Source organism: Myotis davidii, unplaced genomic scaffold (genome assembly GCF_000327345.1).
Source record: "Myotis davidii unplaced genomic scaffold, ASM32734v1 scaffold425, whole genome shotgun sequence".
In the NCBI taxonomy this organism is placed as follows: Eukaryota; Metazoa; Chordata; class Mammalia; order Chiroptera; family Vespertilionidae; genus Myotis; species Myotis davidii.
In genome coordinates, this window is record NW_006296413.1 from 2,335,727 (window position 1) to 2,348,903 (window position 13,177).

General features: G+C 62.3%; 1 protein-coding gene across 1 annotated transcript in view; it reads right to left on the reverse strand.

Annotated features, from left to right (window-relative positions):
- The window catches only part of ADRBK1 (adrenergic, beta, receptor kinase 1), an 11,372-nt gene extending 1,238 nt beyond the window's left edge, over positions 1-10,134 (reverse strand). Inside the window, exons 1-21 of the mRNA XM_015568961.1 lie at positions 10,035-10,134; positions 8,307-8,380; positions 8,078-8,179; positions 7,903-7,977; positions 7,724-7,785; positions 6,925-6,976; positions 6,624-6,715; positions 6,151-6,250; positions 5,977-6,055; positions 5,766-5,896; positions 5,385-5,479; positions 5,207-5,314; positions 4,937-5,003; positions 4,576-4,676; positions 3,962-4,028; positions 3,783-3,878; positions 3,415-3,577; positions 3,131-3,267; positions 2,917-3,030; positions 2,738-2,817; positions 2,293-2,422 (exon numbers count right to left, since the gene is read on the reverse strand). Of these exons, the coding sequence (XP_015424447.1) occupies positions 2,293-2,422; positions 2,738-2,817; positions 2,917-3,030; positions 3,131-3,267; positions 3,415-3,577; positions 3,783-3,878; positions 3,962-4,028; positions 4,576-4,676; positions 4,937-5,003; positions 5,207-5,314; positions 5,385-5,479; positions 5,766-5,896; positions 5,977-6,055; positions 6,151-6,250; positions 6,624-6,715; positions 6,925-6,976; positions 7,724-7,785; positions 7,903-7,977; positions 8,078-8,179; positions 8,307-8,380; positions 10,035-10,098 (1,989 nt within the window). The 5' untranslated portion in view covers positions 10,099-10,134. The remainder of the gene's footprint in view (positions 1-2,292; positions 2,423-2,737; positions 2,818-2,916; positions 3,031-3,130; positions 3,268-3,414; positions 3,578-3,782; positions 3,879-3,961; positions 4,029-4,575; positions 4,677-4,936; positions 5,004-5,206; positions 5,315-5,384; positions 5,480-5,765; positions 5,897-5,976; positions 6,056-6,150; positions 6,251-6,623; positions 6,716-6,924; positions 6,977-7,723; positions 7,786-7,902; positions 7,978-8,077; positions 8,180-8,306; positions 8,381-10,034) is intronic.
- Between the last annotated feature and the right edge of the window lie 3,043 nt (positions 10,135-13,177).

Genomic DNA, 13,177 nt, shown 5'->3' on the forward strand with positions numbered 1-13,177 from the left:
GTCCTGCTGGGCCCGGTCCCCTTCCTTCCCCCACCCGCCTCCCGCCTTCCCACCCCCGGCCACTGTAGGGTGGCCAGCTGAGCGTGAAGCAGGGACCTGGGCCCGGGTCTGGACGTGGCTGCACCTCAGGTCTGGGTCCAGCCATGCAGGGGGCGGCCCCCAGGCCCTGGAGCAGGAACAGGAGTGCTGGGGGTGGGAAGGGCAGGCCTGGCTAGCTCTAGACCTCTCCTGGTGGAGGACTGTCCACGGGGAGCGGCTTTGACCCGCCGCGTGGATCCCTTTAGCAGAGGCTGCCCTTCGTTGCCAGTGTCAGGAGAGGAAGGAGAGTTTCAAAATCAGAGTCGGCCCCTCCACCCACGCGGAACCAAGGTGCAGGCCTCCTGGCCTAGCGCTGGCGTTGTTGCCTTGGCCTGGCGTCTGGTGCTGGTCTGGTTGGGTGACGAGGCAGCCACCAGATCTGGCCGCATTCACCCTCTTCCCTCAGGCCAGGCTGTCATGACTCCCAGTGGCACCAGAGACCTCCCCGGGTGCCATCTTGAACTCCATCTCTCTCTCTCTCCCAAGTCCTGCCCATTCCTGATGGGCCCTGTTCTTCCCATCTGGCCTGTTTGCATCTCTTCCAGATCCAACCTCCACCACTGCCATTATGGCATCATTTCCCTGGACAGAAGCAGCCCTAAGCTGTCTCCCTGCCTCCCATCCTCTGCCTCCCTCCACTCCCCCTGCACATGGTAATCAGTGACTTGTTCTACAGCTGCTCCCAGCGCCCCAGCCCGGCCACAGCCCATCCAAGTTCAGGCTCCACGTCCATTCCCATCTTCGTTCTGTAGCCACTAAGTGCGCACTGGGCTCTGAGCCAGGTTGAGCCTGGCATTCAGGGCCTCCCGGGCCTGGCTCCTTCCCACAGTGCTCCTGCCAACTGGAGCCACTCCCGACCGCCTGGCCCATCCCTGCATCAGAAACATCCCCCCACCTCCCCACCTCAACACTGGAGGCCCAGTTCAAAGGCCCTTTTCAAGTCTCAGCCTCCACCCCAGCAGCCTTCCTTCGCCGCCTGCCATGCTGTGCTTTGGTGGTGCTGCCCCTCAACCCTGCCCAGCAGGACCTTACACGGGGTGGGCAGCAACAGACATCACCCATGGGGGCCTGTGGGGGAGTCTCTGGGGAGTCCCTCGGGCCTCACAGACTGCTGCTCGGGGTCCAGCACAAGGCAAGAGGGGAGGCCAAAGCCGGAGGGCCAGGGCCCGGAGGCTCACTGTGGCCCTGAAGGCAGAGGTGCTTGTCTGCCCTCAGCACTGTGCCTGGTGGGCTGGGGTGTTCAGTCCAAATGTGACACCAAGAAGCGAAATTCGGATACCTCCTCCTGCTTCCCGGGGCAGGGGTGGAAGACCCTCTCTGCTCCCCCAGGGTGGGACCGGGGAGGGGCGGGGAGGCTCCGACGACACCCTGGTGGAGGACTTGGGCCTGGGCAGGCTGGCCCTGGATGCCTGCCGTGGTGGTGGAGGGACTGGCACCACCACGACCCTCTCCCCTCATGCCTCAGCCCAAGGGTGGCTGAAAACGATCACTGGGCACAAAAGAGTCTGACACAGCCAAAGTCAGGCACCATTTTTTTATAAAAACGCATAATCTCATTTTTTCACTTTAAAATCACATTCAAAAATCGGCAAAGAAACGCCCCAGGGAGTGAGCAGATAGGAGGGGAGGTTGAGCCAACCCAGCCCTTGGGGAAGAAGGCGTGACACCACACACGGCAGCGTGACTGGCACGAGGGGGCATGCGGCGGGTGAGGTGGCGCCCTGTGGGTAGTGGCACTGACAGGACATGTGGCTGGGGGCTGGACAGCCCATGGGGCACACTGACGATCCTGGGGTGGCGAGGGCTGGCCCGAGCGGCCCCTCTCGCTGTGCAGCCCAGTCCACCCAGGCTGGCCCCTGTGGTCCTGGGCAGATAAAGCCTTGCCCAGTCCAGAGTCACGGGGCAAGGGCGAGGCCCCGGTACGGATGGGGGCAGGGGCTGGGGACCTCAGGCCCAGGTTAGGCCAGTGTGGCACAGCCCAGAGCTGCCTTTCTGTGGTCCTGGAGCCTGGGAGCTCGGGGTGGGAGGAAGGGCAGGGCTGCCATGACAGCAACAGCACCTGCTGCCAACGCCACCCTCCTGGCCAAGCCCCAGTGTCCAGGGAAGGTGGGAACGGAAGCAGCCAGTGACACAGGGACGCCTCCCAAGTGAGGGTGCAGGAGTCCAGATCACTGGGCGGCGCTGGCGTCAGGGAGACCATGGGCTCCTCCTCACCAACTGGCTGGAGGCAGGACAGTGCAGGGCTGTGTCTCTGTCATAGGAGGGGCTGAAGTGGAAAAATCCAGGTAGTATTCCTGTGCTGTGGCCTCCCCTGGGGTGGAGGACGCTGAGCCACCCCACCGTGCTGTTGGCACAGAGCATAGCCCAGAGCCGGAGGTGGCACTACCCCCAGGAAGGGGCGGGGGACTGCTGGGGCTGCTGCTCTCCCCTCCACAGGAAGACACTGGGAGCAGGTAATCCCTGGGGCTTCAGGGCTGACAGGTGGCTGGACAGTGGCTGGGTTGGTGGCAGCAGGAGCCAAGGCAAGCGGGCCCCTCCCTGGGGGCTGGGGCCACAGGAAATCACAATAATTACAAAATAAAACCTTTTCCGCTTTGCGGGAAAACAAATAATAAAAATTCGACAAAATAAATTAAAGGTTTTTAAAAGGCGGGCGGGCGGCACCCGCTGCACCAGCTGCTGGGCCTCACGGTAGGCGTCACGCAGCTCCTTCTTCCACTGCACCAGCTCCGGGTCACTCTGCACATGCCCGGGGGGTCGGTCAGGTGAGGCCTGGGGTCCCCGAAGGCGACGCAGTCCCCACACGCCCCTGCCTGCTGGGCCCCACACCCCACTCACGTCGCACTGCAGGACGAACTGTTTACCACCGCGGATCTTGAGGAGGAGGCACTTTCGCTCCTTGATCTGTGTTTCCTCCACCGACTGGATCTCTTCCATGGTCAGCAGGCTCTGCTGCAGGGCAGGGAGGGACGGACAGGGGCGGTGAGGGAACAGCCCAAGCCCAGCCAGCCCGGCACCCGCCCCCGGCACCCGCCCCTGGCCCCATCCTTACCGGGGCCTCGCCCTCGCCCCGCCACTCGAGCCGGTTGGGGAACAGGTAGAAGTACCGCCGCTGCCACTGAGTCAGGAAGGGGTTGCCCATCTTAGACATGTAGCCGTGCATGATGCAGTCCTTGCCCAGGGCGTAATCTGCGGTGAGAGAGTGAGAGGCCCCGCCCGGTTGGGAATCTGGTCGGCTGCTCCCTGGCAGTGACCTTGGCTGGGATCCTGAAACCCACGCCTGTTTCTCATCTATACAGTGGGCAGTGGGTACCCACGGCGGCCACCGATCCTCACCTTCCTCGTGGCCCAGCTGCTTGTTTTTGGTTTTCTTGCGGGTCTCTAGCCGGTCTGTCTCGGCGTTGATGGTGTCAAAGACAGTCTCTGCCACCTCTTGCTGCCACCGCTCAGAGATGGTGAGGGGGAAGTTGCGGTAGAGTTCCTGGTCGCTGTCCAGTAACTGCGCCGTGGGGACGAGGCAGGGGCATCCATCACCATGGGCATGTCCCGCCCAAGGGACTAGGGCAGGGTGATCTGATGCACCCCCAGGGGCATTTGGGGGAAGGAGCCTGAGGCCCACCGCTGACAGGGCTGGCCAAAGCGTCTCCCAGGACAGAGAAGGGAGGCGGATGCCTGGGGCTGGGCTCAGGTGCAAGGCCCAGTACCTTGATTCCTTTTGTGTCTTCCTCATCAAAGGAGCCAATATCGAAGGCATCGGCAGCGTTCACCTCCCCTCGTGGGGGGATCAGCGGGGGAGGGTACTATGGCAGAACAAGGGCTGGGCATCAGCATGGGGCAGGGACTGCAGAGCACCACCGGCCCTGGCCCCGGTCCCTGCCGTTACCTTCTGCAGGAAGACCATCTGCCAGTCCAGGGAGCGGAAGAAGGGGCTCTCCTTCACCTCCTGGGCCCTGTGGGGAGACGCGGGTCATCCAGGCTCTATCCGGGTGCGGGGCAGGTGGCCCCAACTAACTCCTGGTTCGGCCACTTTCCGGCTCTGCGACCTTGGGCAAGTTCCTTAAACCTGAACCTATTTCCTCATCTCCAGTGGGGAGAACAGCAGTTCCCACGTCTCGTAGGGCTGTTGTAAGTTTTAATATTGTACATCTTGCAACATCATGCCTGGCACTTAGTAAATGTTTAATAAACATAAAAAGCTGCTGTCATCATCATCATCTGATCTCACCGTCTTTGTTACAAGGGCCCCTCCGGAAGCCAGTCACCAGCCAGCTCCAGCAGCTGCAACCCAGGGGATACTGGACTCAGAGCTGGCTGTGCCCCAACCTCCTGCGAGTTCCCCAAAGGAGGCTGGTTCGTGAGGGGACGCAGCCTTGTCCTCAGGGGGGACAGGCAGAGGCCAGCAGCCCACAGCAGAGAACTGGATACCGGGCAAGCCGAGTGCTCAGAGCCTTGCTGGGAGGCAAGACCTGGGACAGAGGCCCTGGTCCCGGCACTCACCCTCGGCCCAGGCAGCCCAGTCTCCGGTGGACGTCCCTCTGCAGTAGCCCCTCCAGCAAGGAACGGAGCTCGGGGGAGAAGGAGTCGGGCAGCTCCACAGCCTGCGGGAAGAGTGAGGTGTCAGCAGCGGCCACAGAAGAGCCCCAGCTCCCGGTAGAGCGAGAAACAGGCCCAGCCTCCTCACTCCCCCACCCCCAGCGGGCATGTTTGCTCTGACAATACAGGGAAGGAGCCCACAGGGCAGGAGGCAGAGTGAGGATGAGAACCAAGAGTCCATGACCCTGATGCCCCTGAGAGACTCCAACCCCACTGTGGCCCCACGGCCTCCATACAGCACCCTGGGCTGGAACCCCGCACTCACCATTGTCAATGTCATGCGGTCGATCTCATGCTTGTCTTTGGTCTTGTGCTGCCGGAAGGGACTGTGCCTGGGCAGGAAAGGACAAAGGCCGAAGTCACAGGTCAGGAATGGGGAAACTGAGGCAGGGAGCATCCATGGTCCTTCTCCAAAGCCAGGGATGATGCCATGCCTAACACGCAGGTGGCTGTGGGCTCCTCCCCACCCGCCTACCTGGACCAGGGAAGGGCTGCTCTGGCCGGTCCCGCCCATCCGTGTGGGACGACCACTCACCCCCGCAGCAGCTTGAAGAGCATGCAGCCCAGGGAGAACCAGTCCGCACTGCTGTCGTAGGCCACGCCCTTCTGCAGCACCTCGGGGGCCATGTAGCCATGGGTGCCCCTGTGGAAGCAGAGACCATGAGCGGGCTTGGCAGAGGGTTTGGGAAGGGCGGGCGCGGGCTGGCACTCACACACTGGCGTGGGGCTTCTTCTTGGAGAAGTCGCAGGCCAGGCCCAGGTCTGAGATGCGCACGTGGCCATGCTCGTCCAGCAGGATGTTGGCCGGCTGTGGAGGGATCCCAGTAAGCTGCCCCCTGCAGCTCAGGACAGGGCCCAGCCAGGCAGGTGCCAGCTGGGTCGCTGCCTTCACTCTCAAGGGTTATGGGTGTCCAGGGACCAGGCCCTGGGCAGGTTCCTTCCCTCCCCTCCTCAATCACAATCTGAATTCAGAAAATGGCTTGTTGGGCGGGAGGGTGCCTCGGGGAGGAGCCGGCTGGCCCTGTCCCCGGCACGCCACGCCTATGGCCTAGTGGGCCAGGGGCACCGAGAGGAGGCACAGGCCGGCGGCTCACCTTCAGGTCCCTGTAGACGACGAAGCGGTTGTGCATGTGCTCCAGGCCCAGAATGATCTCGGCCGCGTAGAAGCGCATGTCGGCCTCGGAGAAGACCCCGTGCTGGGACAGGTGGTAGTGCAGGTCCCCGCCTGAGGGAGGAAGTGCTCAGCTCCCTGTCCCAGTCCCCAGACCAGCTCTTGGTCCGCCTGGGGCCAGGCCACGCACTCACCGTTCATGAGATCTAGGATGAAGCTGAGTTTGTCTGGCGTGTGGAATGCATAGGACATGCAGACGATGAAAGGGCAGTCCTGGGAGGGGACAGGACAGGAAGTCAGCAGAAGCCGCCCAAAGGTCCCAGAGCCCAAGGCTGCTTGGTGGCCGGCCCACCTGGCCACCCGCTCACCCCGGTGCTGACGAGGGACAGCATGATGCGCTCGTTCAGGGCCAGGGTCTCCCCCTGCTTCATCTTGATGCGCTTCTTGTCCAGACACTTCATGGCGTACCTGCGGGGAGGGGGCCACTGAGTCAGCCCAGAGGCGCTGTCGTGCAGAGTCCAGGCTGCTCTGGGGCCCAGGGTCGGGGTCGGGGGGTCCTCCGAGCCCTTTTGGGGAATTCTGGGCACCACAATAAGCTTATGACACACAGAGACAGAGTGAGGGCAAGAGGAAGTGCTGATGGGTGGGAGGCTCAGGGGGTAAGAATGTGGAGAGACAGTGGCATGGAGTGACTAGCCAGCCTATGTCCCCTTGCAGACATCTGCCCATTCAGGACCCTGTCACCTGGCTCCTGGGACCCTGATGCCCCCACAGCTCTCCCATGGACACCCATGCCTTCAGGGCACCCCCAGGGGCCCTCCCTTCCCTCGAGTGTGCTAACATCTTGCCCGTGTCGGCCTTCCGGCACCCATAGACCTCGCCGAAGCCTCCTCGACCAATGATGCGGTGCACGCTGAAGTCGTTCATGGTCAGCTGCAGGGGCGACAACAACGGGGGTCACGGCAGGCTGCCTGGGCCCCTTGCCCACGGCCACCCTCACATGCTCACCTGCCTGAGCCACCCCCACGGGGAGCCTGGCACTGAACCCACAGCCACCACACCAGAGGCTGGCAGACTCGCTGACCTGCCTAGCCCTGGACCAGCCCTGGGGTCCAGCCCCCACACCCACCCAGGCCACTCACGTGGATGTTGAGCTCCACATTCTTCCACTGGCAAAACCGAGTGAATTTATCGCTGCAAGAGAAGAACCGGGGCTCAGGAAACCTCAGAAAGTAAACGGGGTGATGCCAGGTGTGAGCCGCCCCATCCCTCTGCCATTCCCTGGGTCCTGAGCCTCAGTGTCCTCTCCAGAACTGCCCAGGAACAGTGCCATCCCGAGCGGGGCCCCTGCCCGGAACACCGGCCTGAGCGGGCCTGGCCACCTACACGCAGGTTCCTGCTGCGATCAGATAGGTTAGAAGGAGGTCTTCCAGCCTCACACTTCCTGCCGCCGTATCGCTGACAATGCTGCATGCCCCAGTGACACAGCACTCACTCCCCGCGAGGCCCACTCCATGGCTACTCCTTCCATCAAGCTGACAGCTGCCTACAGTTCCCACCCACCAGGTGGGCTCTGGCCATGAGGGCGGGGCTGGGGCAGTGTGTCCTCTCGTGTCTACCCGAACCATCCCTCACGCTTCTCAGTCCAGATAGGCCCAGCAGGATGCTCAATTGTCCGTGGGAGGGAAGGGCTCACAGGTGGTCCCATGGTCCCTGGAGAATCACCTGGGACAGGCTTGGGCTGAGGATGGCAGGAGTGTGGGCAGGCAATGACCTGGCCTGCCTAACCTCTGAGGACTCTCTTCACTGGGGTGTAGACGGGCCCAGGCACCCCCTGCCCAGGGCCTAAAGCAGGCTGGCTCCTCTCCATGCCATCCACACCCTTCGCAGGACAGCCTCTTCCTCCCTCTCCTCTCCTCTTCTGCATGCACCCACTCTCACCTCTCGATGAATTTCTGGAACACATCCCCTCGGAGGTTCTGACAAATCTCTTCGATGTACGGCTAAGGGAAGAAGGCAGAGGTTGGCGACTGGGCCCGAGTGGGAGCTGATCAGGCTCCTTGACCGGGTGGAGGGGACCCTGGCCTGGCCGGGAGGCGGGGGGGTAGGTCAGCACACACCTGGAAGAGATCTGGAGGCACCTGCCTCTTCACCAGGTGGCCCTGGACATGCTCAGTGGCACTTTTCGAGAAGGGCTGGGGAAGACAGAGATGGCTGTGAACTCTCCGCAGGGCCCTTCCATCCCTTCCCAATGCCCAGGTCGCTCCCGGCCGGCAGGCAGGTCCGGGCACTCACGTGCGAGCAGGCCAGCAGCTCCTTCATGATGTAGGTGTCGAAGATCTCCCGGCTGCAGGCCAGGCGCTCCTCCTCCGTCTCCAGCTTCTCGTATCTCTTGATCTAGAGGACAAGATCCCCCAGGGTAACCTTTGGCTTAGGGGAGCCTAGAGGTGCCAAGCATCTTGTAAATTCAGCAAAAGCAACCCAACCTCGTCCCCTCCTCCAGGCAGTGCAGGGGCCGGCTCACCTCCTCGTAGAACTCCACCAAGGGCTTGGCCTCCTCCAGGTGTTTCAGGCAGAAGTCTCGAAAGAGCAGGTACCCTGAAAGCAGGCGTCAGGTCGCACTGAGCCACACCATCTCAGAGGCCTTCCCACCATGGAGGGGGGTGTGGGCTTGGGGCTCCCTGGGCAGAACCGGGCCAGGAGGTGGCAGAGGTGGTCTCTGCCAGGCAGTGGCCGGGCAAGATGGCCTCGAGGGCTGCTGCCAATGGAAGATTCTTGGACTCGGGGTCAGGGCACCTGCCTTTCTACCCTCAGGATCTCTCCTCAGATGGTGGCTGGAAACTGACCAGCACGGTGGTGAGTCACAGGCCAGGGGCTGGCTCTGGCACGTGGGCGCCTGCCCTCTCACTGCACCTCCCACAGTGTGACACCGGCCCCGGGCAGCTGTGCGGGTGCAGCCAGGTTCACCTGGGCCAGGCCAGAGCCACGGCACGGGGGAGGAAGCAGCCCCCGAGGGGCCGCCTGCTCTCCCTGGACCTCATAACCCTCCATCATCTGCTGACTTATTCTCACAGCAGCCCTGAGACACAGCACACGGGAGGGGAGGTCCCACGGGGGAAACTAAGGCTCAGGGAGGTCTGCCCGGCAGGTATCAGGTGGCAGGTCCTGTGAAGGAAGGTTGGGGAGCGGGGCCTTGAAGGTCATGAGCTACTCGGGGGGAAGAGGTGAGATGGGCTGCGGCCGGGTCTCACCCTCCCAGGGAGTAGGGGCCTGAGGCCTGGCCTCAGACCACCTTGGAGGGCAAAGGAGAAGTATGCCCTGCACCCTCCTCCCTGCACCCTCCAGCCCAACCTGGGTGAGCAGCTTGCACTTGGGAGTGTTCTATGCCTCCTTGGGGGCACTGTCCCCACTGCCTCGCGCCTCTTCTGGAGCGTGCAGACTCACTTCTTATAGGGAGGCCTGGCCCATCAGTATCGTGCCTTTGAATAACTCATGGGGCTTTCACTGGCACTATCACTTCTGGGCCTCCCACAGGTGGGGCTCCTGCGTTGTAGGTCCCAGGTGAGGACGCCGGCAGGCTCAGAGAGGTAAAGCAATGTGCCCAGGGCCACACAGCACAGCAAGGGTACCCAAGCTGTGTGCTGCCTTAGGAGCCGGCTCCCGAGCCTGACCTCAAAGCCTGATCCCACCAGGCCAGGCTACTGCCGTTTCAGATCCTGTTCTCTGAAGCCCCATCCGAGCTGTGTGCCTGGAGCCTGCTTCCCTGAGACCTGCTCTGGCCTGCCCTCAGGCCAGGTCCCCCCTCTGAGGCCACAGGCACTGGAAGAGGAGGAACAGAGGACCAGGCCCGAGCGGGTTGCTCACAAAGAGGGCCCATGGGGGCGGGGTGGGCTGACCACAGTGAGGCAGGCGCCACAGGAAGAGCCCCGCCCCTTCCTGTCAGTTCTACCAACGGCCCTGAGCAGCTGTGCCTGCGCCAAGGGGAAGCTGCGACTCTCAAAAACAAAAACCCCAAAGGAGGAACTTCCCCGGTGGCCCTGGAAGACTGCTGGGCCCCCACCCCTTCACAGGGCTCCCTGGGCCGACAGCCAGGGACTGGGAGGCACAGCGGGTCACAGCTCTGCTGTCACCCAGGGGCTCCCTGGCTGCCCAGCCCCAGTGGGTGGGAGGAAAAACCCGGGGAGCCAGCCTCGGGGTCTTCCTGTTTCCACATCCCAGTCCCTGGGGCTGGCGGAGCCCCCACTGTACTCACCCAGCTTCTGGGAGAAGATCTTCTCGAAGGTCACCTCACCCCGGTCCTCCAGGTACTTCTGCATGACGCTGCGGATGCTGAAAGACAGAGGGGCCGTGTGACCTGGGGCCCCTGTGACGCCTGTCAGCAGAGGGCACTGCTGGTGGGTGTCACTGCTCCCTCTAGGAAGGTCACACCAGAGGGACCCGAGGACCCCTGGCCTGCCCCCTAAGGCTCTGTCCCCCAAAGCCAGGGTGGCCAGAAGGTGGCTGCTGAGAAGTTTGGTCCCAGCATGGCCTTGTGCTGGTTTTGGGGTCTTGGCCAACCAGCAGCAGGTGATGGATCACCAGAACGTGTCCTGTCCTGACAACGGCACGCGTACTGCTCAGCCAGATGGACCAATAGTGACACCCACACACGTTACAATATGCTGGGCCTTGAAAGCATTCTGCAAAGCGAAGAAAGAGAATCATAAAAGACCACGACTCCATTTATATGAAATGTCAAGAACAGAAAAATCCACGAAGAAAGAAAGCAGATTAGTGGTTGCCAAGGGCTGGGGGAGGAAAAGGGGGGGTGACTGCTAAGGGTATGGGGTCTCTTTTGGGGGTGACGGAAATGTTCTGGAAGTAGGTAGTGGTGAGGGTTGCACAACATAGTGAATGTACTAAAACCCACTCAACTGTACTCTTTAAAATGATAATTAAAAAAATATTTTTATTGATTTTTAGAGAGAGGAAGGGAGAAGGAGAGAAACATAGACTCGAGAGGGAAGCATCAATCAGCTGCCTCTTGCACCCCGCCCCAGGGACTGGGCATGCAACCCAGGCATGTGCCCTGACTCAAATCGAACCAGCAACCTTTAGGTGCACAGGATGATGGCCAACCAACTGGCCAGGGCTAAAATGAGAAATTTATGTTATTTGAATTATATTTCAATTTTTAAAAATGGTTAAAAAAAGAAAAAGCCAAGCCTCAGTCCCCATGTCCCTAATACCTGTCCCTGGGCTGCAGCAGGGGAGGGGTGGCCACTCTGACACAGAAGCCAACCCCCCGCTCTACCCCTGCTCACTTCACCCCGACATCACGCACCGTCTGGGAGAGCGACACTGCACTTCAAGCCTCAGACACACCGTCTGTCCCCTCCGCCCCCCTGGGCCACCTGCAGTCCATCCCTGCAGCCTGCCTGTCACGACGGCCGCTGTGGTCATGTCGGGCCCTCACCAGCCCAGGATCCCGAAGGAACACGCTTCGCTGCCCGAACTGCGGGCTGTGCGGACAGTCGCACCGAAGGCCATGCAAGGCGCACGTGACCCTTAGGGTATGCGGGGCCACCAGCAGGCCACTAATAGAGAGACTGCAGCTGGTAAGACCTTGGGCCGCAAAGTCCAGGCTGTGCCCTCACCTCTGTGTCCTTCTCAGAGCTCCGCACGGGGCCCTGGCCACGGGGCCTGCTGTCCATCGCCTACTGGAAGGCGAGGTGCCATGCACCCTCCCAGGACACAAGCCTGGTTCTATGGCACTGGACAGAGTGTGACAAAGCCCGAGTGGGACCCAGCCGGTTCAAGGAGACTCGGAAAGGGAAGAGCGCTCTAGGCCTTCGGGACAGGCTGTGTGGAGAAGGCGGAACTTCAGTGGGTTCCTCAAGCGCAAACAGGATGTCAACAGGTGGTGAAGCCCAGGGCAGGTGGTGGCCCAGGGGAAGCCAGGCCGGGGGTGAGCAAGGACACTGAGAAAGCTGGGTCAAGGGCAGGGAGCGAGCAGACAGACTCCACTGGGGCACCCACTGGCGGAAGCCCAGGTATCTGACGACGACGATGATGGGCCCGGAAGGAGGGAAAGAAACAGGGTGGGGGTAAGGCTCAGGCCATCAGATGGATGGAAGAAGGGTTGGCAAGGCCAGTGCACCGGCGGACCCTGCTCAGCCTCTGGGCCTGGGCCTGCAGGAAGGGGACGCCTGCCCTTTTCCACTCAGCGTGTTCCCTCTGATGGTCTCAGGGGAAGCCCAGGCCCCGCCTTCCTCGGCCTTTGCTCACGTTCAATCCACTCAAGAAAAAGTCATGCAAGAGAACATGGGAACACGCGGAGCTGACGGGAGCACACAGCTCGGAACCTCCTGTCCAGACACTGGGGGGGCTGGCGGGCGGGCGAGATGCGGGGGCCGAGTGCAGTGCGAAGGGCCCAGGCGAGGCAGCGAAGGCGAGGCAGGTGGTGAGACCAGGGGCCAGGAGTTAGGGGCAGGAGCCCAGGAACTCCGCAATGGCCAGTGCCTGGGTTTCTCCCGTGAGAGGGACCGGGAAGGCGGGGCCCTCATTCTCAGCCCCGGGCTCTTCACATCTGCACCCCATTCCTGTGGCAGGGGAAGCGAGAAAGCAATCGAGGGAAAACACGTCCATCCTCCTTGGAGGTGGACACTGACATGGCGGTCAGGTGTGCTCAGGTGAGCGTCCAGACAGGTGATGCGGACGACACACAGGATGACCCCAGCATGGCTCCTGCAGTCGTCACTGGGAAGCCCCCCGAGTCCCAAGCTCCCTTTATGAGAACCAGCAAGACTGGCGCTGGTTCAGTGACGGAGACGGACGACACGGGAATGCCCACGGGGAGCCGTCCTGCCACGTGACCTGACGGGCAGCTGAGAACCGGACACGGCGGTCGCCCCGGGACTCACACCTTCGGAGCGCCGCCCACCAGAGAGGACCGGCCGCGGCAGCAGAGCCTTCCCCACCTCGCGCTGTCACCTCAGCCTGGGGACAGCAACGTGGCCGGCTCCGAGCTGCCCCGCGGCCAGACCCCGCCCTCCCCCAGAAGCCTGCACGGGAGGCCGCAGCATTCTTCCCGGCCCACAGCACTTCACTTTCTTCCTTAAAAAGAAAAAAATGTTTTCTCAATAAAACAAACACGGCCCCCAACCAAACACAAGGTCAGACTCGGGCAGAGCCCTCGAAGGGAAGGCCCCCACAGCGACAGCGCTAGGGTTTCCTGTCCATTCCCACGGGGCCGGCTGGAGGGGCTGGCAGGTTACAGAAACGTGCCACGGGGACACTCCCGCCAGGGTGGCAAGTCCAGGCCGGCACGGGAGGTGGCGATGGCCTTCTGGGCTGGGCCACCTTTGTGTCCAACCCCCGCTCCCCGATCCTGGAGGAGTCTGAGTGGCGGGGGGG